We start from the raw sequence: 24,880 nt of genomic DNA, 5'->3' as shown, positions 1-24,880 counted from the left end.
GAGGCAGCCCTGGGGGGACGGGAGGCCCATCTCCCGGGCCAGATGCGCGCTCTGCCTCCTGGGGGCCTCGCCACCAGGCCTTGGAAGGTCAGATCCAGCCGCTTCATTTTGGGGGTCGCTCCTTCTCTTCCACATCCAGGGTGAGCCCTGATGTTTGTGGGGTTGGATAAGCCCCACCTGGCCAGAAAGTCAGGCCAGCCCCACCTCCTCGGCCTCTGGGGGTAGCCCTCATGGCGTGGCATGGCTGGGGGAGCACCCCGATTCCCTCCTTTCGGGGGTGCCCTGCCTCCTTCACATTCTGAGAGCGCTGGGGCCTCCTAGTGTGAGGTGGGCCCACACCTGGCTCACCTCTGGTGACTGTGGCCTCACTTCCATGCCCTCAGGTGTTGGGAAGGGCGGGAGGGCCCTACCCAGGGCTTCCTGGGCTCATGGCCCCCCGGGGCCCCAGCACTGATCTGGGTAGGAATGCTCTCTTCTCAGCACATACCCCCGGCCTCATGAGTACCTGTCCCCAGCGGATCTGCCCAAGAGCTGGGACTGGCGCAACGTGAATGGTGTCAACTATGCCAGCATCACCCGGAACCAGCACATCCCCCAGTACTGCGGCTCCTGCTGGGCTCACGCCAGCACCAGCGCTATGGCGGGTGAGTGGCCGCCCTTTGACTGTGGGCCAGGAAAGCCCATTCCGGCTGCCTCTTTATCAGCCCAGACAGCTCAGCCCGCGATTCCAGGGGCCTGTGATTCAAGGCCAGGTCAGCCTGGGCTGGGGGGCTAAGGCCGAGGGACGCAGGCCTTTGCCCTCTGCTGAGGTGACCCAAGCTGGGTCATTCTGGGGCCTTTGGGTGATAGGCAGGACTAGGACTGAAGCCCAGTGACAAGTGACTGCCAGGTGCCCTCTCTTCCCCCAAAGCTTGTGACCTCAGCCATTGGGATAGAAACAGAAATGCAAAATCAGAGTGCCCAGGCTGTATTTGAGGACACAGAAGTAAACTACTTCTCAGCACAGATGAAAACCTGTCCTGGGCTTGGAATATTGGGTGAGGCTTGTTGGCTACAGCCCATGGCCTAACCTGGTCACTACCCCCAGCCTGGTGGGTTTCTCTCTTAGGCTTTTGGCTCCAGTGGGGTAGGAAGGCTCTCAGCAAAGAGGAAGCGGCAGCTGAGGCCCACCCTATCAACGAGGCTGCTGCGCCCTGCTTTGGGAGAGAAGGCAGGAGAAGAGACAGCTGCAAGCCAGCCCCAGGCCCACCCCACAGCATTTGGGAGGGACTCTGCTATCCCCTCTCCAGTCACAGCACAGGGTCCAGGAGCCTGGATTTCCCCTGGAGATGGGACTTGCGTGGGCTGGGAGTTTGGCCCATGAGCGCTGTAGTGCTGCTGCCTCCTCGCTGGCCTTGGTCCTCATGGGCCAGGCCTGCTGTACACCCATGTGAAAAAGATCGACTCCAGTGTGGCTGCCGCCGTGGGCCAAGGCTGGGGGACACGCGCTTGTGTGTGCTCCATCTCACTGACGCCTCCTCAATGCCATGATTGCTTTCAGTTTGCAGATGAGGAAACAAGCTTTTTGCAGAGAGATTGGGAGGCTTGAGCGTAGTGTGAGTGACAGCTGAGATTTGAGCCCGGAAGCCTGGGCTTTGTGCCAGGATGTCTGATGGGCTCTGTCTTGTGAATGAGGGGTTCTCGCTCTGGGGGTAGGGTCTGGACCCCGGAGCCAGCAAACTGAAGCTGCGGCATCTGTGGCACCTCCCCCGGGGGCTGGAACACACTTCTGACCGCTCAAAGTCCCCTTTGATGTGGATGGAGCTGGAAGGTCTGGGAGACCTTGGGCGGGCTGCAGGGTGTGGGTGGGGCTCCAGGCAGCCCAGCTAGAGGGCTAGAGGCAGAGGACTGGGCAGCGCCCAGGGGAAGTGCCCAGGCCTGGCACCTGCTGAGGAAGTGAAAGAGGCTTTGAGGGTGGGGTGAGGGTGAGGGGAGGATAGAAAGATCACCAGGGGCCTGTGGGAAGCCTTGAACTCTTTGAGAGGGAGTCAGGTGACAAGATGTGCGTCTGCGGAGGACTGCAGGTAGGAAGGAGCTGGCTTTCAGGTGGGTGTGGGACCCTGGCCAGGGGTCAGCCCTGCCGCATTTCCCCAGGGGACTCTCTCTGGGCGGATGACTGCTTCACCCCACTTTCTCCTGAAACCTCCTTCTCAGTGCACCCAGACCCAGGCCCTTGCGTCCTCTCACTGAGGAATAGAAGCCACCAGAAGGGGACTTCCACGGGGCCCTGGCCATCCACCAGCCAAGGCGGCAGGTCCTCCATTTGTCTTCCCTCCTCTCCCCTAGGATCAAATGGCTTGACCCCTCACTGAGCCCATCCCTTCCCACTCAGATAAGCTCTGCCACCTGGAACAAAGGAACACAAAGCCCCCGGTCCCAGCCCGCCCCAATTGCTGGCTCCCTGGGGAAGTATCTGGAGTCCCTCTACTTCCTCTTCTCTACCCTTGAACCCACTCCAACCTCAGTCCCACCTCTGTCACTCCACCAGCACTGTTCTTGCCACAGCTACCTGGGGCCCACTGTGAAGCATTCTCCTGATCACGTCTCCCCAAGATGCTTCCCTCTCCTGCACCACACTCCCTGCCTGCACCTCCCTGGCCCATCCTTCCCCTCTCCACGGCTGTCTCCTCAGAGTTCTGAGTGTCAGCTACCCTAGGACCAACTCTTCACCTGAACTCACTTTTTCTTCTGCCTGCCCACTTGCCCGCTGGCCCAGGCACCTGATGCCTCCCCAGCCTCAGACCTTGAGGTCTGGATGGCTCCTTCCACCGCTGTGACCCGAGAGCCCATTTCTTCCCCAGTCCTCCCTGGCTGTCCTTCCGGCTATGCAGGCAAACGCCTGGACTGGCACACGACTCCTCTGTTTTCTGTCCCTCATATAATCCACCCACAAGTCTTGTCGGTTCTACCTTTGAAGCAGATGCAGAAATCACGCACCGCCCACCTCCTCCTCCAGGTGTAACCACACCGCCCCGCTGCCAACTGCCCTCACTGGTCTCCTGGCCTCTGCCCCTCTGGCCACAGTGAGCCTGTGAAAACCCATCAGATCATGTTCTTCGGCTTGAAACCCTCTCAGGATGGCACTCAGATAAAAGACAGAACCCTCTGGTCTTCAAGAGCCTTCACCATCGGGCTCCCTCCCAGGACCCCTCTTGCTCCCCTGCTCCTACCGAGGGTGGAGCGGGGTGGTAGCTTCTCCCGCCAGGCACCTCCTCTCTCCCTGAGGTCCCTCCCTCCTATGGATGTCACCTCAGCGGGGTCTTCCTCAGCCACCGTACGCATATGACACCCCACTTCCTGAATTATCTCCCCGTTTTATTTTTCTTCTTGGCACTGTATGCTTTGCACGGTTACAGATGCTCCTTGACTTAACAGTGGGGTCATGTCCCGACAACCCCATCGTAAGTTGAAAACGCCGTAAGTGGAGAATGCATTTGACACACCCAACTTCCTGCACACCCTAGCTTGGCCTGGTCTGCGTTAAACGTATTCAGGACACTTGTGTCAGCCCACAGTTGGGTGTGAGTAATAAGCCCATTGCCGGATGGGGCTGGTGGGATGAAGGATTGAGTCTGGCCATGGGAAAAGCTTGTGCACACCTCAGTGAGCTGGTTAGGCCGGGTCCAGATGCTTCAGGCAGGCGTGGACGGAGAGGCGAGAACTGAAACTGCTCATCCATCCGAGCTCTGCCTCGGCCAGGACTGCTGTCGCCAGGTTGGGTTGGGCAGAGAAGGGAAGGGCTCCGGGCAGGCCATGGGATACCCTGCACTGCCAAGTGGAACCCCAGACGCCCAGGCAGGAGGTACTTCCAGAAGGATGGAGCGACCACTGTGCTGACTGTTGCCGGAGAGTGGTCGGCTCGGATGACGGAGGAGTGGCCATTAGCAAGAGAGAAAGGGCTGAAGAGGAGCGGGGCAGTAGAGGTCAGGGCACTGTCTCAAACCATTGAGGAAAGCAGAAAACCATGACAGTGAGTGGGAGGGGCCGGGGGCTCACGCTGGTGTTGTGAGAAAGGCAAGTCTGAGGTGTGCAGATCCGCTTAGAGGGGGCGTGGCTGACAAGGGGGAGGGGAGGAGGAGAGCTGGAGGGAGCCAAGTCCTTGGGAGGAAACAGGATGGAACCTAAGGTGGCTTGGTCGGGTGGGAGGGGACAAACCAGCCACTGGCTGCTCCAGGAAGAGCGTTTGGGGTGCAGAGCATGGGCAGGCTGGGTGGCGGCAGGATGGAGGTCCGCTTTGGGACTTTTCAGTGACCTGTGAAGCAAAGTCACCAGAGCAGGGCCAGTTCCAGAAGGCCCCTGGCTGGGCGACCGGGAGGAGGCCAGGTGGAAGAGCAGACTGTGGGGCAGTGTGGGAAAGTCTGGAAGGTGACAGGAGATGGAGGGGATGTGCAGGCCCAGAGGGGGCTGCCAATGGGCAGAGGAACCCCCTGCTCACTGTGCCCTGGGGGAGGGACAGGTGAGGCTGCCAGAAGGGTTCTGACTTGGAGGTAGGGTCAGGAGATGAGGCCTGAGGCAGGTGCAGGGGTGTGTGGCTGTGAAGTCATTGTCCTGGGAGGGCAGAGAGTGAGATGACCCTGAACGAGGGCCTGGGTTTCCTTGTAGGATCTGTTTTATTGCATTTGTGCATGAGAAGGGAAGCAGGTCCCTTGGTGACCAACCTCTCCTGTCCTTGGCTGCACCTTGGGATTCAGAGCCCAGGCACCTGGGCAGTGAGGGCATGGTCAGCCAGCCACTGGGAGCCCTCTGCATCCCCCCGTGCCTTCAGAGCTGGGTCCCTGCTGGCCTTCCCCAGCCCTTGGTACTGCATCTGGCCCCTCACTGGGGCTCATGCAGCTCCCTGGGCTATACTCGTTTACAGAGCTGATGCTTTGGCCCCCTGTCCACGAGGGCAGGGACGGTTTCTCCTGGCTGGCTTTGGGGCATGGCCCACTTGGCACAGGTGGCAGAGTCTCTGTCCATTCAGCCCTACATTCAGCAGGCACTTCTCTGGTGTCTGCAGGGCCAGAGGCTGGTGACTGCCTGGCCCTGGCCCTGCTGTCGTGGCATTTGTAGTAGGAGGTGTGGCAGACAGGACAGTGCCCAAAGAAAGCCAGGGCACTCTCTGCAGAGCGACGTCTGAGCAGAGACCTCCGTGAAGAGGTCAGCAGGGAGAGGGAGACACAGGCAGCTGGGCAGAGCCGAAGGCAGGCCAGGCTGGGCAGAGCCTGCATCCCACCCCAGGCATCCAGGCCCATTTGGGGAAGTGGGTGGAGGGCGGCTGAGTGCTGACTGGCAGGTGCTGACTGTTGCAGATCGGATCAACATCAAGAGGAAGGGAGCGTGGCCCTCCACCCTCCTGTCCGTGCAGCACGTCCTCGACTGTGCTAACGCTGGCTCCTGTGAAGGGGGCAATGACCTGCCCGTGTGGGACTATGCCCACCGACACGGCATCCCCGACGAGACCTGCAACAACTACCAGGCCAAGGACCAGGGTAGGCTGCTGCCCACGCCCCCACCCCACCCTCCCGCCCTCTACACCATCTTCCACGGGGACTCGTGGCTGAGGGCCCAGCCCAATCCCGCGCTCCTCACATTGGCTGGTGGCTGGGGAGCTGCGGGAGGGCAGAGGTTGCAGCCCCCAGGGGCGCTGATGCTCTTGACCGTGAGGGGCAGTGTTCACAGCACCTGCTCCAGCCTCTCCCTGCAGAAGCCCCTCTGCTACCGTGCACCTGCTTGGGCTGGGGACCAGAAAACTGGACCCCGTAGTCCCTGCTGAGAAGGTCAGCGAAAAAGTCTGGTGCAGGAGTGGGCTGAAGAGCATCCTTGGCCATGCGCGGTGGCTCACGCCTGTAATCTCAGCACTTTGGGAAGCCAAGACAGGCAGATCACTTGAGGTCAGAAGTTCAAGACCAGCCTGGCCAACACGGTGAAATCCTGTCCCTACTAAAAACACAAAAATTAGCCGGGTATGGTGGTGCACGCTTGTAATCCCAGCTATTCAGGCAGCTGAGGCAGGAGCATCGCTTGACCCGGGAGGCAGCGGTTGCAGTGAGCCAAGATCGCGCCACTGCACTCTAGCCTGGGTGACAGAGCACGACTACGTCTCAAAAAAAATTCCTGTCCCCATGTCTCCAGCCTTGTGGAAGTGTCTTGCTCCTGTGCCCCTTTGGCTGGGCCTGGGTATGGTGTTTGGGTTCTGACATGCTGGCATGTTGGTGGCATTTTGGGCCTTTGTAGGGGAGAGGTGTAGGGGGCTTTGTGGAGGGAGAGTTCATTTTCCAGGAGCTTTGGTGGAGAGCAGGTGGGGAGGTGCTGCCCCAAGCTGGAAGCAGCCATTGGCTTGGTTCCTGTTCTGGCGACCCAGGGCCCAGGTCCCCCACATTCAGGTGTGTCTGCGGCCAAGGGGGTGCTGTGTGGATGAGCAGACCCAAGCTAGCCTGGAATCCCTGTAGCTGGCATTCCTTTCAGGCTGCTCCCGTTGGAAACAGAAGGAAAGGAAAGCCCAGACCCTAATCCCGTAATTGGTAGGTTTTGTTTGTTTTTGAGATGGAGTTTCGCTCTTGTTGCCCAGGCTGGAGTGCAATGGCACGATCTCTGCTCACTGCAAACTCAGCCTCCCGGGTTTGAGTGATTCTCCTGCCTCAGCCTCCCGAGTAGCTGGGATTACAGGCATGTGCCACCACACCTGGCTAATTTTGTATTCTTTAGTAGAGACGGGGTTTCTCCATGTTGGTCAGGCTGGTCTCAAACTCCCGACCTCAGGTGATCCGCCCACCTCGGCCTCCCAAAGTGCTGGGATTATAGGCATGAGCCACCGCGCCCAGCCATAATTGGTAGTTTTAAGCCACCTGACTCAGATCTCCCTCACAGTCAGAGCAGAGAGCTGGGAAAGGCCAACGGCTGCTGCTTGCTTTGCTGTTTCCCCCCTGCCCCAGGCTATATAGGCTGGCCCCAGCGCCCTGTGCACTCTGACGTGGCACAAGGTCCTCTGGGCACCACCCTCTGCCAACGGGGCTCCCTTGCCTTGCCTCTCAGGCCTTATTGTTCAGCCAGAAAGAATTCTCCTGGACTGACTGAGTCCTTTGAGAAGGGGGACAGATGAAGGCACAGAGGGAAGGGCGGTCAGACGGCTCTGGAAGCAGGAAGCGGGTATCAGGTGGTCTCCAGGGCCACGCCCACCCCACTCCACCCCCAACTGCTCTCACCCAGCCGAGGCCAGGCCCCTCGACCCCACCCAGCCTGACAGGAGCAGATGGAGCTCATCAGAAACGTGATTGTGTGACTGGTGACCGCGGTGGCTCACACCTGTAATCCCAGCGCTTTGGGAGGCTGAGGTGGGCGGATCACTTGAGACTGGGAGTTCGAGACCAGCCTGGCCAACCTGGTGAAATCCTGTCCCTACTAAAAATACAAAAATTAGCCGAGCGTGGTGGCATGTGCTTGTAATCCCAGCTACTTAGGAGGCTGAGGCAGGAGAATCACTTGAACCCAGGAGGTGGAGCTTGCAGTAAGCCAGGATCATACCACTGAACTCCAGCCTGGGTGACAGAGTGAGACTCAGTCTCAAAAAAAAAAAAAAAAAAAAAAAACAACAAAAAAACTGATTGCGATAAATAGTCTTGTCTTTGTAGTGTTAGCAAAATGTGGCCACAAATCCACCATTTTCCCGTAGTACTGGGCACTGGGCCCTTGGTGTGCAAGGGACAAATTGAACCAGTGTCCGAGCCTCAAGGTGCTCATGTTCCTGGGAGAAGAATCGGACAGACTGGTAACTATGACAGGTCACACCAAAGCAGCGAATGGCAGGCCGACGGCCGCTGTGTGGATGGAGTGAAAAGTGGGAACACAGCGACTCTGAGCTTGCAAACCAAGAGCTGTACTTTTTATTTTCTTCTTTTTTTTTAATTAATTAGAAATTTTTTTTTTCTGTAGAGATAGGGTCTCGCTCTGTTGTCCAGGCTGGTCTCAGACTCCTGGCCTCAAGCCATCCTCCTGCCTTGGCCTCCCAAAGTGCTGGGATTACAGGTGTGAGCCACCACCCCTGTCCTCTTCCTTTCCTTTTTTTTTTTTTTTAGAGACAGAGTCTCGCTCTTGTCGCCCAGGCTGGAGTGCAGTGGCGCAATCCAGGCTCACTGCAACCTCCACCTTCTGGGTTCAAGCAATTCTCCTGCCTTAGCCTCCCGAGTAGCTGGGATGACAGTCATGCACCACCACCACGGCTGGCTAGTTTTTGTACTTTTAGAAGAGACAGGGTTTCACCATGTTGGCCAGGCTGGCCTCAAACTCCTGACCTCAGGTGATCCACCCACCTCGGCCTCCCAAAGTACTGGGATTGCAGGTGCCTGGCCCTCTTTATTTTATTTTATTTTTTAAAGCCTAATTCTTGATAACCTCTTAGGTCGAAATAACCAGAATTTTTTTTTTCCGGTATCCTCAGCGTGGGCACAGAAGAAAATGCTTTTCTGTTGTTACTCAACGTATTGGCCTCTTTATTCACCAGCCAGCAATAGAGACATTTTATTAAGTGCCAATCATTTGATTATGCTCCATTTTCAGCCAGAAAGTATTGTGGAAAGGTCCTTCTTCTCCAGCCGTTAGACAGAAAAAGGCGAACTCCTGGGTGCCTACTATGTGCTAATTAATGCCTGTCTCTTTCATTCTCTGCCAAGGCCTGGGGAAGGGCTTTTCATAACTCCCCGGCAGCTGAAAGAAGAGCGTCATTAAGCAGCACCCAATGGCAAGATGATTTCTGTTCTTAGCTGCTCAGTGGTAGGCTGCATGAGGAGCGTGGAGAGTGGGCTTGGCGGGCTTCTTTGTCACTGGGTTAATGAGGAGACGGCCTCATGCTGACTTTTCTTGCTCTCCCCCAGAGTGTGACAAGTTCAACCAATGTGGGACATGCAATGAATTCAAAGACTGCCACGCCATCCGGAACTACACCCTCTGGAGAGTGGGAGACTACGGCTCCCTCTCTGGGAGGGAGAAGATGATGGCAGAAATCTATGCAAATGGTCCCATCAGGTGAGGAGAGGTCCGCGGGTGAGGAGAGGTCCGCGGGTGAGGAGAGGTCCGCGGGTGAGGAGAGGTCCACGGGTGAGGAGAGATCCGCGGGTGACAGCGCCAGTGTGGGCTCATGCAGGTGCACGTGTTTCCGTCCTTTGCCGCTTTCCTTCTGGCCGGTTGTATTCAGTAGGCTCGAGACAGCCACATCATTTCCCCTCTAAGAGCTTCCGTTTTCTCAGAGGTAAAGCTGAGCTGATGGCAAGTCTGCCCTGTGGACGGCTGTGCAGAATGCGGGTGGGGCGCTCCCCCAAGCTGTACTGAGGGCAGTGTGTTGGGGGCAGTTTCCCATAGTTTCATTCACTATGTGAATAACAGAAGTTTCTCCAGAACCGTCGGATATACATTATCTGAGTTGGGTTTACATAACTTTTTCGTCATATCAGAGTTTGTTTTTTTATTTTTATTTTTAATTTTTATTATTATTATTTTTTTAAACAAAGTCTCACTCTGTCACCCAGGCTGGAGTGCAGTGGTGTGATCTTGGCTCACTATAGCCTTGACCGTCCAGGCTCAAGCGATCCTCCTGCCTTAGCCCCCTCCACCGAACAGCTGGGATTACTGGCGCACACCACCACACCCAGCTAATTTTTGTATTTTTTGTAGAGGTGGGGGTTTTGCCATCTTGCCCAGGCTGGTCTTGAACTCCTGGACTCAAGCGATCCACCTGCCTCGGCCTCCCAAGTTGCTGGGATTACAGGTGTGAGCCACTGTGCCCGGCCATAGCAGATTATTTCTAATGATGGTAAATTCTCTCAACTTAAAGTGGTAATTCCTTAACTGCTTGCTCTCAGCTGTGGAATAATGGCAACAGAAAGACTGGCTAACTACACCGGAGGCATCTATGCCGAATACCAGGATGTCACCTACATAAACCATGTCATTTCCGTGGCTGGGTGGGGCATCAGCAATGGGACTGAGTACTGGATTGTCCGGAATTCATGGGGTGAACCATGGGTAAGAGGTTTGCGTTTTCTTAAGGTCATTCCTAGAAAAAAGCATCCTGGTACTCCTCTCGCTTGAATGGTTCTGTTGACTTTTAGCTGAAAACCGGGGCCTTGACGGAGGGTTCCTTGCTCCAGCTGTCTCAGCCATCTCACCAGTGGCTTTTGGGGCCAGACCCTTCTCTGTCGTGCACGGCTGCCGCCATCCTGTGCACTTTGGGTGTTCAGCAGCATCCCTGGCCCCTCCACCCACTAGGTGACTCCCCGCAATCCCAGTGTGACCAAACTGTCTCCAGATGGTGCCTGGTGCCCTGGGGAAGTCCCTGTGAGCACTGCTGGAGAGGAGCTCTGCCACCTTCTTCCTTTACAACCAGCTCATTCTTTTTCCTATCACGGTTTTTGGGCTCCCCTAAAATACTGTGTAGGTTTTTCAAAAATACTCGAGTTGGGCCAAAAGTCCAGGAGAGATAAATCAACTGCCAGGCCTAGTCTTAGCCATTAATAATGTAAGACACAGAAATTCATTATTAGGAAATGGGGGAAAGGCGGTTCATGTGCAGGTGATGAAATGTGTTTTTTACTAGGTGACTACTAATGGGGGTAGCAGTAGGTGGCGTCGTCGCCGGTCTAGAGTCGACATGTTTTGTTACATGAATTCACTTTTGGCATAGAGGCCCTCATGTTAAACGTTAACCAAGTGAAATATTTCACAAAAGGTATTTCAGAACAGGGGTCATGGGAAAGCTGAGGGGCAGCTGAGCGGGTTGTCTGGATCCTCCAAGGTTGGCCTGAGGGATGGAGGCAGAAAGCAGGGGGCAGGGTGCTGAGAGCAGCAGAGGGAGCTGGGGATGGCTGCAGATGGGCTGACGCGCGATCCCACTTCTCACAGGGCGAGAGAGGCTGGCTGAGGATCGTGACCAGCACCTATAAGGATGGGAAGGGCGCCAGATACAACCTTGCCATCGAGGAGCTCTGTACGTTTGGGGACCCCATCGTTTAAGGCTATGTCACTAGAAGAGCCGTTTAAGAAAAGGCATGGTGAGCCATGATCAGAGGGGATCCTATGGTTCTGTGTGCCAGGCTGGCTGGTGGGCACGGGGTTGGCTATCAATATCGGACAGCAAGGACAACGCAGTACTGGCTGAGAGGGTTCTTGAGGGTTGAAAATGGGATGACTTAAAACACTTGCACAGGACACAGGATGGCTCTGCCTCACAATGATTGCAGTCAACCACCTGGTGAAGAAGTGATCTGTGACCCAGCAAACCATGGGACCTGTTTTCTTCAGTAGAGGGCTTGATCTTTTGTATTTGGCCACTGTGGGCAATCATACGGCATGTGAGAGGTGAAACAGTTCAGACGCATCACCGCTTCTTATGTCACTTTGGAATCAAGGGCTGGGGAGGGAGGGAGGGAGATGGCAATTTCAAATCGCCCAAGTGATGAATAAAGTATCTGGCTCCACACAAGACTGAGGCTGACCGTGCCTTATTCACACACAAAAACAATGTCACATCAGGACCCAATCCAACCCAGCAGAAAGGCTTTTTAAAAATTTATTACTTGTCCTTAGCAAATTAAGACAATTATAATAAAACATCAACTAACTGGGTTCTTGTGAGAAAACTGAGGTCAGCTTTGAAAGGAGTTCCCCGAGTGTCTGAGTTCCCAGCGGCCCACGGCTGACGGCCGGATCTGTCCTGAGGCGTCATGCGAGCCCAGTGCCTGACTTGAAGGAAATGAACACCGAAAACAGGATTTGAGAGCAGTACTGGATTGACAGCAGAGAAGGGACTGTTCGTAAGAGCAGTTTCTCACTGAAGCTGCTACCATTTTCCTTTGTAAAGAAGTCATCCACCTCTTCCCAATGGTGCCCATTTTGAAGAAACTGCCCGAGCCTCTTAAAACAGCTTCTTGAAAGGGTTTCTCCACAACTGGTTCTGGAATGTTCTGCTTCAGCTCTGGAGGATGCTCTAAATTAGTTCACCATGATGAAGTTAGATTTGCAGTGAGCTTTAACGAGGAAAACAGTGACTGCGTTAGAAACAGGAAGTAGAACATGGCATTTTCTTTTTTCTTTTTTTTTTGAGATGGAGTTTTGCTCTTGTTGCCCAGGAAAGAGTGCAATGGCGCGATCTTGGCTCATGCAACCTCCGCCTCCCAGGGTAAGCAATTCTCCTGCCTCAGCCTCCCAAGTAGCTGGGATTACAGGCGTGTGCCACCACACCTGGCTAATTTTGTATGTTTAGTAGAGATGGGGTTTCTCCATGTTGGTCAGGCTGGTCTTGAACTCCCAACCTCAGGTGATCCACCCACCTCGGCCTCCCAAAGTGCTGGGATTACAGGCATGAGCCACTGCGCCCAGCTGACATTTTCTATTGTAACAAAGGGCTAGGCACTGGGCCTCACCTATAAACTCCGTCACAGGGTCATGCTCGCCTTCCGTTTTGATGGTACCTGCGATGCTGTCATTCTCCAGGATGGGGAGGAAAAGTTGCACAAAGTCAGAGGTATAAGGAGGAGCAATGACGTCCAGCACCTGTGTGGGGGAGCACAGGGTGACTTCTTCCGCACACTAGTGCGGGGCATCCACCGACATTGGGGTGAAATGGCAATCAGTTTGGAAAAAATCCCTCCCCGCCCCCACCAGCTTCCCTGGTGACACCACCCGTCTCCAACATTAAGATGCCCAGGGTGGTAATGGAGGCAAAGTGTGTAATACAGCTGCTGCAGGCAGGAAGTGCTTTTTGGTAAATGAGTATCTGTCATTGTCATCACTACATCAGAAAGCACAGTTCTCAGTTAGGTACAAAATGAACTACATTAAGCCAAAAAGGGCAGTGCTAGTGTAAACAGTATGAAACATGAAACCAACGGTGCATTGCTGACCTCAGTGACAAAATAGCGAATGAGTGAAATGTCAGTGTCCAGCTTCTCCAGACACTTTCGGATGTAACTGACAACAGGAAGTACATAACCTCGACTCAGCAGGTGAACCATCCTGTCCAGCAGTGTCTTCTTCAACTCAAGCTACAGAAGGGGGACAGGGAGCTGGTTAGAGGGGGTCCTCCCCAGCCCCCTGGCGAGCCCCACGGGCACTGCTCACCTGCTCCATCACGTCCAGCTGGGAGTGCTCAGTCTCAAAAAGCTTAACAAGCAGCTGCAGGACCTGGGGGTGCAGGAGTTGGTGGCAGGTGCTGATCTACAAACAGGCCAGAGGGAGCTTCGCTGAGCAATGTGGTCACGCTCGGCACACAGAGAAACCAGGCACTGTCACAGTCACCAAAGAGCTTATCACTGAGGAGGAAGGTCCTGACACCTAAGCCAGGGCCATCAGCTTCCAGTAACACTTGACTGAGATTAAGAAATTTCTGCAGTCAATGAAGCTAGGTCCTTAAGAGGAAAATCCTCACTTAGGACTGAAATAACTATTTTTGAAAACAGTATCCTCTAAACTTACTAAATAGATGCAACGTTAATACCAACGTAAACAGCATGAGACAGACACTGTGTACACTGTGAACAGCCCTCCGCCCTCTTACCTCATCCAGCAATGCCAGGTGGACAGGGGTATGGTCGGTCTGCAGCTGAAAGTACCTTGGTTCTGATACAGTCCAATCCACCCACTTCAGCACACCCATTGCTACCACTGGAAACCTAGAGTTAAGGCAGAATGCTTCCTTTAAAAAACAATTGAAAACACAAAATATGCTAGAAAAGCATTAAAGGATGGTTACAAACAAACTCAAACGACTCCATCATTCACCCTTCAATACATCCCCCAACCTTTTTTTTTGAGACTCTGTCACCCAGGCTGGAGTGCAATGGCACAATCATGGCTCACTGCGGCCTCCCGAGTACCTGGGACTACAGGTGCGTGCCACCATGTCTAGCTAATTTTTTGTAGAAAGAGGGTCCACCATGTTGCTCGGGCTGGTCTTGCACGCCTGGGTTCAAGCGATTTTCTTGCCTTGGCCTCCCAGAGTGCTGGGATTCCAGGCGGGAGCCACTGTGCCCGGCCTAAGCTCTGCTTATTAGTAAATAGCGTGAATGGATCGGCAGCCACTCAACATGTGGTGCGAGAAGCAGAGTTCAATTCTCTGCTCACTTTAAACCACTTATTTAAAGGAAAACATCATTAATGAGCAACCCTCAGTGAGTTTGGTGAACTGGGTTGAAGTTTACCTTTATGTAGCAAACTCTTTCTTCATCCCTAGTATAAATTATTAGGGGAAAGACATGCCTAAGAGGACGTACTATTTCTAGGACACGTGTATTTATATAATTGGCATAATCACAAATCATTTCTATCTAAGCAATAGTTTGTGGGTATAACTTTACCTATAAATAGACTCTTCAAATCAGTTTTTGTAACTCTGGCTATCTTTTACTTCGTCTAATTTGTGAGGATGTGCTCAACAGACTTCTGGCAAATAAACACCTGAAAATTCCTCACACTGCTAAAGCTGTCCAAAGTTCCCTACGTACTGTTTAAAAATGAAAAAATACATAAAATGAGTAAGTATCGCTGAAGCCTTTGTTATCTGAGCTTTCAATATGAAAACTCAAACCACCTCCTCCCCAAAGGACTGACTGAAGAACTAAGTTTCGTTTTACTTACCTAATACACTGATAAAGTGTGCTCAATTCTGCCACTAGTTCAGAGGCCCCTTTGTTCTCGTTGCAACACAAATTGTGAACAGTTTCAACAGCTTTCGACGTTGACTTCAGCTCATCTTTATTGATACTCACTCGCTTGTTCTGAAAACACACACACAAGCTAGTGAGCCTGACAGGGCAGATATCCCTGCTGTCGGGGTGTTCTGGTATCGGCCACCTCTCCTTGCAAATCACTTTCCCTATTTCTCCTTAAGTTGGGAGTCAATTTAATTGTCAAACTTCAAAGTCACACAGTGTACAGAAACTGAAAAGCATTGAGACTAGTGTTTGTCCATGTCTTATGGAAATCAGTTTCATTTCTTTAGTCACATTTCAAATTACAGTTTGCAGAGTATTAAGAGACGTTACACACATTTTCTTGAGACGTTTAGCACTTTCTCTATGCAGAAACAGAAGAAAAGACATGCTTGATACTAGAGAGCCTCAAGATTTCTTGTAGCCAAAATTCCAAAATAATATCAAAGCAGAGGAGGAGATTTGTCTCCTAAAAAATCCACAAATTCCCAGAACCGATGGTACCTTCTTCCAGGTCTCAACCACGCTTGCCGCGTACGCCAAGATGTGGATGTATTTGTGCTTGTGGTCCTGGTTGATCCGAGCCCCTGGTTTAAAGAGTGACTGCATGAACAGGTCCAGGAAGGCTGGAACGCGGATCTGAGGAGAAGCACAGGCCCAGTTCGGGACGGCAGGCCTGAGAGCACTGCTCACCCACCTCCCCTCAGGGCTCCCTACACAGCAGGGGCCTAACAGGCTCCAGGCCGAGTGTGTGACTGAGGAAGGACCAGGACAATGATGCATTTGCATTCACAGCCTTCAGAGAATCAGACAAGCACAGACTTTCCAAAGTAACCCTACCAGTTGGCACTGGGGGTTCTTGAGAAGCAACTTACGAGTTCAACCGGGGGAGGGTCCATGCTTGTGAACATCTTGAACAGGACGGTGATGTCGGCAGGGTTCAGGGCTCCTTTGGACAGCATGGCCCCAAGAGCCTGGCAGGCCCTGGGGTAGGAGGCAGCTGTGCCCAACGCTAGTGTGATCTGACTGGCGTCGTGACCTCTTGATGAGAAAAACCAGAGAGACCGTTAGTAACGAGGCAGCTTCTTTTTTCTGTTCTTCTTTACACATAGAATACCTGACATTGTTGGGATCTCTGTTTTTCTGTCGTTCACGAGTGTACTGACTCATAACATTTACAACACTGGGAAAGTGATTCAAATACAGCTTGCTGGCTCTATAATAAAGGAGTCATGCACTTTAAATACTTATGAACACTCTACTGGTAGCAGAAAATAAAGTTAATACGAGCTCATTTTGTACAGTAAGATGTGGACGACACTGTAACAATGAGATTCTGCACAACTATTTCAGGACTGATGTTATTTGTTACTTATGAATCCCAGTATAAAACCCAGGTCCATAAATCTAGCAAAGTGAAAAAGAATCAAGTGCTTTACAAAACAGTCCTCAGAGCAGCACTTTAGAATGCCAGCGCTCTCAGTATACCAAAAACAACTCTAACTTTTCCAGCTCTGCTGGATAAAAGGAAGTTTTTTTTTTTTGTTTTTTTTTTTTGGAGACAGAGTTTTGCTCTTGTTGCCCAGGTTGGAGTGCAATGGTGCAATCTTGGCTGACCACAACCTCCACTTCCCAGGTTCAAGCGATTCTCCTGCCTCAGCCTCCCAAATAGCTGGGGTTACAGGCATGCGCCACCACGCCCGGCTAATGTTGTATTTTTGTTTAGTAGGGATGGGGTTTCTCCATGTTTGTCAGGCTGGTCTTGAACTCCTGACCTTAGGTGATCCATCATGCCCAGCCAAAAGGAAGTCTACCTATATGTTGAACAGAAGGAGCTAGCAGCTTTGGCTGTGGAATGAGGGCCATGGGAAGGGTTTCGTGGGGAGCACTAGGGAGGGAGGAGTTGAGCAGAAACAGGGCCTCTCACTTCTCCTGGGCAAAGCGCTGCACTTCCTGGGCGATCCTGCGCACAGCGGAGCCCCCCTGCTCCTCCTGGGCCAGCACGGACATCATGGCCTGGGCAAACAGGTACGTGTGCTCCCCGTGGCACACCATCTTCTGAAAGATTGCAGGGAGAGAGGGTGTGGGGTTCACTCCTCTAGCACGGACAGCGGACTAGAGCCAAGCCTCCACCGTGCTCAGGCCCGGGAGTGAGCATCCTGGAAGGTGCCCTCAGAAATGGAGATTCTCTCCCGGGAAGGAGCAGCTCATGCTTGAAAACCAAGACCCAAAGTAGCCTCCTTCTGATCTGAGGCTCATACAGAAAGAACTTACGGCAAACTCAGGGAGATTTTTTTCAAGGTTTTCTTCTCCTCCATCTAAAATTGTAGCTAGAGAGGTCCGGAGCACTCTCGAGAACACTTCTAGCTGCTGGCATGCTGTGGACACGCTGGTGATCTCCCCCTGGTACCCTGCGTCAGAAATAAGCTAGGACACAAAACAAGAAGTCAAAGGGGTGGCATGCAGTGACCGCACCTCCACGGGAAGCTGGCTCATCAGTGTTCGTGGTGAGGTGGAGTAAGTGTGCGCTGGTCATGGGCCTCAGGCCTTCACTCCGCCCCCACCCTGCTATCACCTAGGTGTGTGCCCTGGGCTGACCACCTCTCCATCGTTTCCTCATAGGCAAGAGGAAGATCAAGCAGGCACACCTAAAGCTATTCTCAAAGCATAGAGAACTCTATGTGTCCCTGCTAAATCCTAAAACACAGTCAATGCTGACCCAAAAACACAGATACAAATTTTACACTTTTCTTTCTCAGTGTAAGGCTTATGAAAATAAAACAATAAAGACCTTTATGAAAAAAAGCAAATATGAACTGTCAAAGGAAACAGACCAACAACCAAAAATAACCCTCATTCACAAACACCTTTCTCTTTAACTCCAGAACTCTTCCTACCTTAACGGTAAAGTTCAGCATCAAACAGTCTGGATGGGCTTCAGCCAGTTTGTAAAAAAGATCCCGCCACGTGGTGTGTGCAATCATCTGTTCCAGCCACGCTGGGGTCTGCCAACAAACACACAAACAGCAAAACAGGAGGAGGCCCCGCTTTTACTTGAGTGGAGATTCTGTTGTATAAACGATTGCAGGAGATTGGTGCTGATGGAGTCCCCATGGGCATCTAGTTCTGGGGGAGGCAGACCCAGAGCTGGCCACGGCCACACAGTTGGCTGAGTGACAGGAAGGTCCCTGGATGCCCACTCAGCTTTCAGAAGACTGGACTCAACACAAGAGGGTACTGAAAGTCGCTTTCTAGGAGACACCAAGGCCCGCACAGAGCTGCCTTGCACACTCAGGCAGCGCATGCTGCCCCAGCTGTATGCCCTCAGCAAAACAGAGAGAGGCCATTTAAATGGCACATGTGGTCTGGCCCATCACCACATGGAGTAGCCAGAAAAACGTTTCTCTCAGCTCTCCTATGTGACGGATGGCTTCAAGGGCTGTGCTCTGAACCTGCCATCCTGTTTGCGCCAAAGCCAGCTCCCCAAGGCTGCTCCCAGCCACAGATGGAATGCAGCAGGGCCTCAAAAGCAGGTCTGTCCAGGAGACGTGGGCTCCCAGAATGGGCACCTGTGGCTTAAAGATTCCCCACTGATATGGCTGGAACTTTCTGGAAACCACACTGCAGCCTAACATTCTTCCTACTAACCCTCATTCCTTCTCTCTTGCCCTCAAGGGTCAGACTGCATCACAGCTACCCCAGCCTCCTCCAGCACTATCCCCACCTTCCCTCATAGTTGCTTCCCCCATAATCTCCTGCAGGCCTAGCCCTGTCTTGGCAACTGCTCCTTGGAGGAATCAAACGAAATCCACCACAACACTCCAAGGGCTGTGCCCGGGAGTCAGCCTGAGAGGGGAAGTGTGGGAACTTGCTGTTCCTTCTCTTGGTCTCAGCACCCGTGTGCCTCTCGTGTGCAAGCATGTCACGACCCTGGGTACAGAGTTTAAAGGGCAATTCTGACTAGATGCAACTTCTGTCTCACACTTTGATTTTAGTCCCCAACTCTGCCATTACTTACATGATACGCCACACTCCACTGTACACAAGAAATTTGCAAAAGACCCTAGGGCCTGGTACTAGACAAAGAATTTCTCACCTCCCCTTCTTCAGTAAAAATAGAATCTGCTTTGCGGGGGTCAAAATGTTTGATCAGCAAACTCTTCAAGTGATTTTCCACAGTTTCCTGAACCTGCACTGGCTCAACACCTGAAAGAAAATGAAAGCAACTAGACAATGGCAAGCTCTCCATTCACTGTGTGGCTTTAGAAAGCAAACGGTCAAAAGTCTCTGTGTGAATCAAATATCAAAGAATTGCTTCTGACCACTTATAAATATAAGATTCTGGAACTCTTAAAAGTAGTTATCAATGATAGTCAATGGTAAGACCCAAAAAGCAGCACAGAACAGAACACACAAGTCTGGTCCACCCCTGACTTCATGGAAAGGACGGCACCGTCTGCGGAGCCTCACTAAGGACAAAGACAAATGGCCACAGCAGACAGGTAGGGGGACGGAAAAACATCCCTGCCCGGTGAGGAGGGAGCAGATGGCAGCCAAAAGAGACACACTCGTGTCTAATCACCGGGACAGCAGTGCGTCCACAAGCTTCCGGACAGCACGCACTTCAGTGACGTCATCTGCACCCGGCTCCGTGGATTTACAGTAAGGCTCTACTTTGATCATATTAGCTAAAAGCCATAATCATAGCCAGTCCTAAATTATCCGTCATTTACTGCTTGCTGTAATAGACGTCTTGAAAATGACACACTGAACATACACTGTATAATCCTATAATTCTACAACATGGTAGGGAAAACAGCTCAATGAGAATCACGTTTGCAGGCTACCAGTAAACCTCAATTACTGAATCAAAGATAAGAGGCAAGCAGATACAAATGAGTAAGATAAACATAAAAATAAGTAAGAAGTTCAGCTCTTTCTTACACAAGTCTCAGAAACCAGGAAAACAAGGCAATGTATCAGTGTTATAAGGACACAAAAGTCTATTTTTAAAAAGGTGGGGGTGACTAGCCAGGACAGGGGCCACCCACAAAGCACCTGTCTGAATGAGCCACTCAGCCAGCAGGTTCACAGTTTGGGCCACAGCGGTGTAGTTTTCAGATAAGAGCTGGATAACATTCTCTGGAGACCCTCCTGCCTGAAAATACCTAGGGAAAGTAACAAAGCGGCAATTACACCAGAATGAATGGAATGATGGACAACAGGAAGGTAAGGAAGGAGGAAGAGAATCAGGTTTCAAAATTTTTAAAGCAGCAGAGGGGGCTGGGTGCGGTGGTGCACACCTGTAATCCCAGCACTTTGGGAGGCAGAGGTGGGAGAATCACTTGAGCCTAGGAGTTCAAGACCAGCCTGGGCAACATAAAGAGCCCTGTCTCTCCAAAAAAAAAAAAAAAAGCCAGGCACGATGGCACACGTCTGCAGTGGCCACCTTGTGAGGCTGAGGTGGGAGAACTGCCTGATTCCAGGAGGCTGAAGCTGCAGTGAGCGGTGATTGTGCCACTGCAACAGGGCAAGACCCTGTCTTTAAAAAAAAAAAAAAGTGGCAGAGGGGCCGCCCCTTGAAGCCTTTAGTTCAGTTCACAGTACTCCTGCTTTACATAGCACCTTCTGGGTGTATTACAAAACTTTCTCTAAATTATCCCCAGCCTCCTCCCAATACAAACACCTTTCTCACATACCTCTTCAGAGTGTTAAAGATGGAGGGCTCCATGATATAATCCCGGGTGGAAAATTTATGCAGGCATTCTTGCTGAACCTCTGCATCATCCTCTCCTTCTCCAGAATCATCCTCCTGCTGTTGGTAAATGCCAGGAGCCAGGATTTTTTTTCATTAATATAAATACCCTAATCTTACCTGAAATTGTATAATGCTGCCCATTTTGAAAGCATTCTACACACATTATTTCATTTGACTTTCATGACAATTTCATGAAATGGGCTGGGCAGGTAGTGAGCGGCTAGGAAAATGGGATCCAGGATCACACTGAGTGGGTGCGTACAACTCCTCCCTGGCAAACCGTGTTCCATGCTCACACAAGTTACCCAACCTCTCTGAGCGTCCGTTTCCTCCTCTGTTAAGTGAAGATAATAGTAACGCCTATTCCCATTTGGCTGTTGTGAGGATTCCATGAGCTAATTTTTGGAAGAGCCCAGCATAACCCCTGACATTTAGTAACAGTGCAATAGATAGTCAACTATTATTATTATTGTTTTCACTATTCTTATTTCATACATGCCACTGAAGAGCAACAACCTGATTCTTGAAAGCATGAGCCATCACTTACCATTAGAAAGTAAACGTCGCTAACTCGCCTTGCATCGGCACTTCTAGCTGGACTCCAGTCCCAATTCTATGTGGAAGCAACCTCAGGCCTGTCACTCAATCTAAGAGCAAAGCAGGCTTCTTCACCTGCTGATGACCACGTGAGGATGGACTAAGTGATCCCAAACCCTCTTCAACTTTAACACTGCCACCCTAACTAACAAGCAGATGCTTTTTGAACAGTCTGCACTGTGCTCATCAACCAAGGAACCTAAGAAAATATAAGACAAGACAAGGCTTTTCCCATCAAAGAAGTTTACAAACTAATAGGCGAGACAGACCTCCATGCAACCTACTCTAACATAATGGGGCAAGAGCTGGGCCAGGGGTCAGCAAACTATGACCCAGAGCCAAATCCAGCCCTCTCCTATTTTTGCAAATAAAGTTTTGTGGAACACAACCACACCCATTCTTTTAAGGATTGTCTATGATCATTTTCCCCCTGTAAGGGCCGAGTTAAGTAGTTAAGACAGAGACAGGCACAGCCTAAAATATTTGCTATCTACCCTTTTTCAGAAAAGTTTGCTCACTCCTGATCTGGACTAAGATCCTAAAAGCAGTGCTTTGGAAGCAGACAGAACCTGATGACTTCCCACTAAAGACTGTGGAGTCTTCTCTCAGACCAGATTTGTGTGGGGAACCCTGAGCCCCTGAGGGCGTGACAGAGGCCGGACTTCACCCCGAGCCTCATTCCCATATGTCTGTTCTCTTGGGCTTCCACCCTGGGCACTCACCTGCCTCTTCCATCACCTCTCAGGTCATGCTATCTACCTGCTCACAAATCCAGAATTAGCCTGGATCTCTCTCTCCGTCCTTCCTCTCTTAAGCTCCAGACTCAGGTATCCAACATTCCATTCTCATTTCCAGTCAGATGTCTCACAAGTATCCAAACTCCTTAGGTCCAAAACTGACATCTTTTCCCTGGAAACAGATCTTCTTTCTACAACCCATATTTCAGTAAAGGATTCCATCATATATCTACCTGTTACCCCCAAACCTGAAAATCATCTTCAGCTTCTCTCCCTCCCCCCACCCCCACATCCTGTCACATAGATTCATCAATTCCATCTTCCATCTGTCTATCCAAGGTGGTCCTTCTTTCCACATTTGCCTCTGCTCTTCCTTATTTTTTGTATGCTTGCAGTAGCAACATTCCCCTAAAGTCTCGGTCTTATTCCTTCCCTTCAATCATCTTTCACACTGTGGCCAGTGATCTTTGTAAGCCACAAAACTGACATCTCTCTCCTGCTTAAAGATTCCCATCTCCTTCAGGAAAAAACACCCCAGCACTAGCAACAGCATGCCCTTCCCACTTCCCCTGTCCGTTCTGACCTCTCGCCACTCCCCATTTGCAACCTGCAGCAGGACTCATCTGTTTCAATGTCTGTAGCTCTTAGTTTTCATCATCCAGACTGAACATCACAGTGGCCTCCTTACACACCTTCCTGCCTCCCACTATGTAACGTGGCATCAGGTTAACAGGATTTGGGTCACCAACTATCTTTTAAAATCCAGTTCTTGCCACCCTCCTAACACCTTTCCTAACTTTCTGTCCCTCTTCCAAGCTGAGTCACAGAATAAACATGAAATGAACATCTGGTCCACCCCTCCTCATCAATGAGAGCCCACAGGTGTCAATGGGCAAAATTAGGATCATGATTAAAATTCCCCAAACATGAGACTCCCGAGTCTCCCATCAGTGGGGTCTAGGTCTGACTGCATAAACTTGGGCAAGTAACTCACGCACTCGGTCTATAAAGTGAAAGCATTGATTAGATGGCCCTTACATGCCCCAGTTCTAACACTTTATGACTTAAAGGCTCAAGGTGAGCCGGGCATGGTGGCTCACGTCTGTAATCCCAACGCTTTGGGAGGCTGAGGCGGGCAGATTACTTGAGACCAGGAGCTCGAGACCAGCCTGTAATCCCAGCTACTTGGAGAATCACTTGAACCTGGGAGGCGGAGGTTGCAGTGAGCCAAGATGGCGCCACTGCACTCCAGCCTGGGTGACACAGCGAGACTCTGTCTCAAAGAAAAAACAAAAAGGCCAGGCGCGGTGGCTCATGCCTGTAATCCTAGCATTTTGGGAGGCCAGGGCGGGTGGATCACCTGAGGTCAGGAGTTCAAGACCAGCCTGGCCAAAATGGTGAAACCCCGTCTCTACTAAAACACAAAAATTAGCCGGGCATGATGGCAGGTGCCTGTAATCCCAGCTACTCGGGAGGCTGAGACGGGAGAATCACTTGAACCCAGGAGATGGTGCTTGCGGTGAGCCGAGATCAAGCCACTGCACTCCGTCCTGGGTGACTGAGCGAGACTCCGTCTCAAAAAAAAAAAAAAAACAGAAGAAAGAAAAAAAGGCTCAAGGTGATATCCAAGATGCCCCAAACACCAACCCACCACTAAGCTAATTCACACCCTCCCATCTGCACCACTTTGGTGGTCAGCAATTTGATAAAGTGGCAATGGAGACAAAGGACGTGGGCTTGGGTCCCCTCTCCTTCCTTACTAGTTTCATGACCTTGGGCAGGTCACTAAGTCTTTTCGTCTCACTTTCTTCACTTACCAGATAAGCAGAGTAACACCCAACTCAAAATCTTGAGTGTGGAAGGCAATAATGCATGACGCACACAGCCCAGGCTCTCCGTTAGCTAAGTCTGACTCTGACTCTATCCACTCCACCCTAAGCCTCCAACACTGTGAAATGATCCAACATGCAAATCTACTCGTGTCACCCCCTGCCCCAAACTCCTGAACAAGCCATACCATTCAGCACTCTCCAAGGATCTTCAGAACCTGCACCCTACTGAGCTCCTGCCACTGCTTCCACCAGGCAGCTAACTTCACAGGGCTTCTTTCAGTTCCAGAAACACGTCGCCTGCCTTGGCATTTTAAACCACGGCTCGGAAGCCGCCATCACACCACCCATGGTCATCAACATAAGCCCCACTTCATCCTTTATTCCCTCAAAACACCAGTTCAAAATGCACCAGACATCCCCAATCTTGACTCTTGTTAAAAATGCAAGTTCCTGGGCGAGGCGCGGTGGCTCACGCCTGTAATCCCAGCAGTTTGGGAGGCCGAGGTGGGTGGATTGCCCGAGGTCAGGAGTTCGAGACCAGCCTGGCCAACATAGTGAAACCTCCTCTGTACTCAAAATTTAAAAACTTAGCTGGGCATGGTGGTGGGCGCCTGTAATCCCAGCTACTCGGGAGGCTGAGGCAGGAGAATCGCTTGAACCCGGGAGGCAGGGGTTGCAGTGAGCCGCGATGGTGCCATTACACTCCAGCCTGGGCAACAGGAGCGAAACTAAGCCTCAAAGAAAAAAAAAAAAAAAGCAAGTTCCTAGGCTCCCGTCCAGACCAACTGTTGGGCTGTCTCCAGAGGAGGGATGTGAGAAGCTACATTTCAACCATGCGCCGCAGGTGGGTCTTTAGAGTTATGGAGGGGACACACCGGCCAGACTAGAGCTGCCTGCCCTGACTCTGCAGGCCCTGTTCTCAGGGTGGAACAGAGTGATCCCTCCTGGGCTTCCACCCCAAACCCTGGAACGTCAAGGCCCGAAGATCCTTTCCATCAGTTTGCCCAAAGACAGATGAAATCAGCCCAAGGTGCTGAAGAGTACAGTTTATAAAACAGTAAAGCACATGTAGGAATGCCCTAAGTTCTACTTTTTCACCATGATACTGGTGTGAAGTTTTTCCACTTTATTTTTGTTTAAAACTGTGTGAGCTCCGGGCCCAACCCTCCACCTTAGCGTTGGTGTCCCGCCCGCCGTGGGGGTCGCAGGTTGCTCCTGGCCGGAGCAAGGGGGTACGTG

At 51.8% G+C, this 24,880-nt stretch overlaps 2 protein-coding genes across 2 annotated transcripts in view; one reads left to right on the top strand and one right to left on the bottom strand.

Annotated features, from left to right (window-relative positions):
* Nucleotides 1-11,493, top strand: part of CTSZ (cathepsin Z) — a 14,606-nt gene extending 3,113 nt beyond the window's left edge. The window contains exons 4-8 of the mRNA XM_011992415.1: nt 464-644; nt 5,331-5,510; nt 8,889-9,039; nt 9,873-10,035; nt 10,912-11,493. Of these exons, the coding sequence (XP_011847805.1) occupies nt 464-644; nt 5,331-5,510; nt 8,889-9,039; nt 9,873-10,035; nt 10,912-11,022 (786 nt within the window). The 3' untranslated portion in view covers nt 11,023-11,493. The remainder of the gene's footprint in view (nt 1-463; nt 645-5,330; nt 5,511-8,888; nt 9,040-9,872; nt 10,036-10,911) is intronic.
* Nucleotides 11,494-11,546: 53 nt separating this feature from the next.
* NELFCD (negative elongation factor complex member C/D) overlaps nt 11,547-24,880 on the bottom strand; it is a 14,104-nt gene continuing 770 nt past the window's right edge. Inside the window, exons 2-15 of the mRNA XM_011992414.1 lie at nt 20,417-20,561; nt 19,776-19,885; nt 18,814-18,923; nt 17,615-17,722; nt 16,992-17,144; nt 16,645-16,775; nt 15,593-15,758; nt 15,222-15,356; nt 14,644-14,783; nt 13,565-13,679; nt 13,129-13,224; nt 12,912-13,052; nt 12,432-12,561; nt 11,547-12,035 (exon numbers count right to left, since the gene is read on the bottom strand). Coding sequence (XP_011847804.1) covers nt 12,001-12,035; nt 12,432-12,561; nt 12,912-13,052; nt 13,129-13,224; nt 13,565-13,679; nt 14,644-14,783; nt 15,222-15,356; nt 15,593-15,758; nt 16,645-16,775; nt 16,992-17,144; nt 17,615-17,722; nt 18,814-18,923; nt 19,776-19,885; nt 20,417-20,561 — 1,715 coding nt within the window. The 3' untranslated portion in view covers nt 11,547-12,000. The remainder of the gene's footprint in view (nt 12,036-12,431; nt 12,562-12,911; nt 13,053-13,128; nt 13,225-13,564; nt 13,680-14,643; nt 14,784-15,221; nt 15,357-15,592; nt 15,759-16,644; nt 16,776-16,991; nt 17,145-17,614; nt 17,723-18,813; nt 18,924-19,775; nt 19,886-20,416; nt 20,562-24,880) is intronic.

This window comes from Mandrillus leucophaeus, unplaced genomic scaffold (assembly GCF_000951045.1).
Source record: "Mandrillus leucophaeus isolate KB7577 unplaced genomic scaffold, Mleu.le_1.0 Scaffold41, whole genome shotgun sequence".
NCBI classification, from domain to species: domain Eukaryota; kingdom Metazoa; phylum Chordata; class Mammalia; order Primates; family Cercopithecidae; genus Mandrillus; species Mandrillus leucophaeus.
The sequence above is the reverse complement of the archived record's forward strand: the minus strand, read 5'-3'. Positions and strand labels throughout refer to the sequence as shown.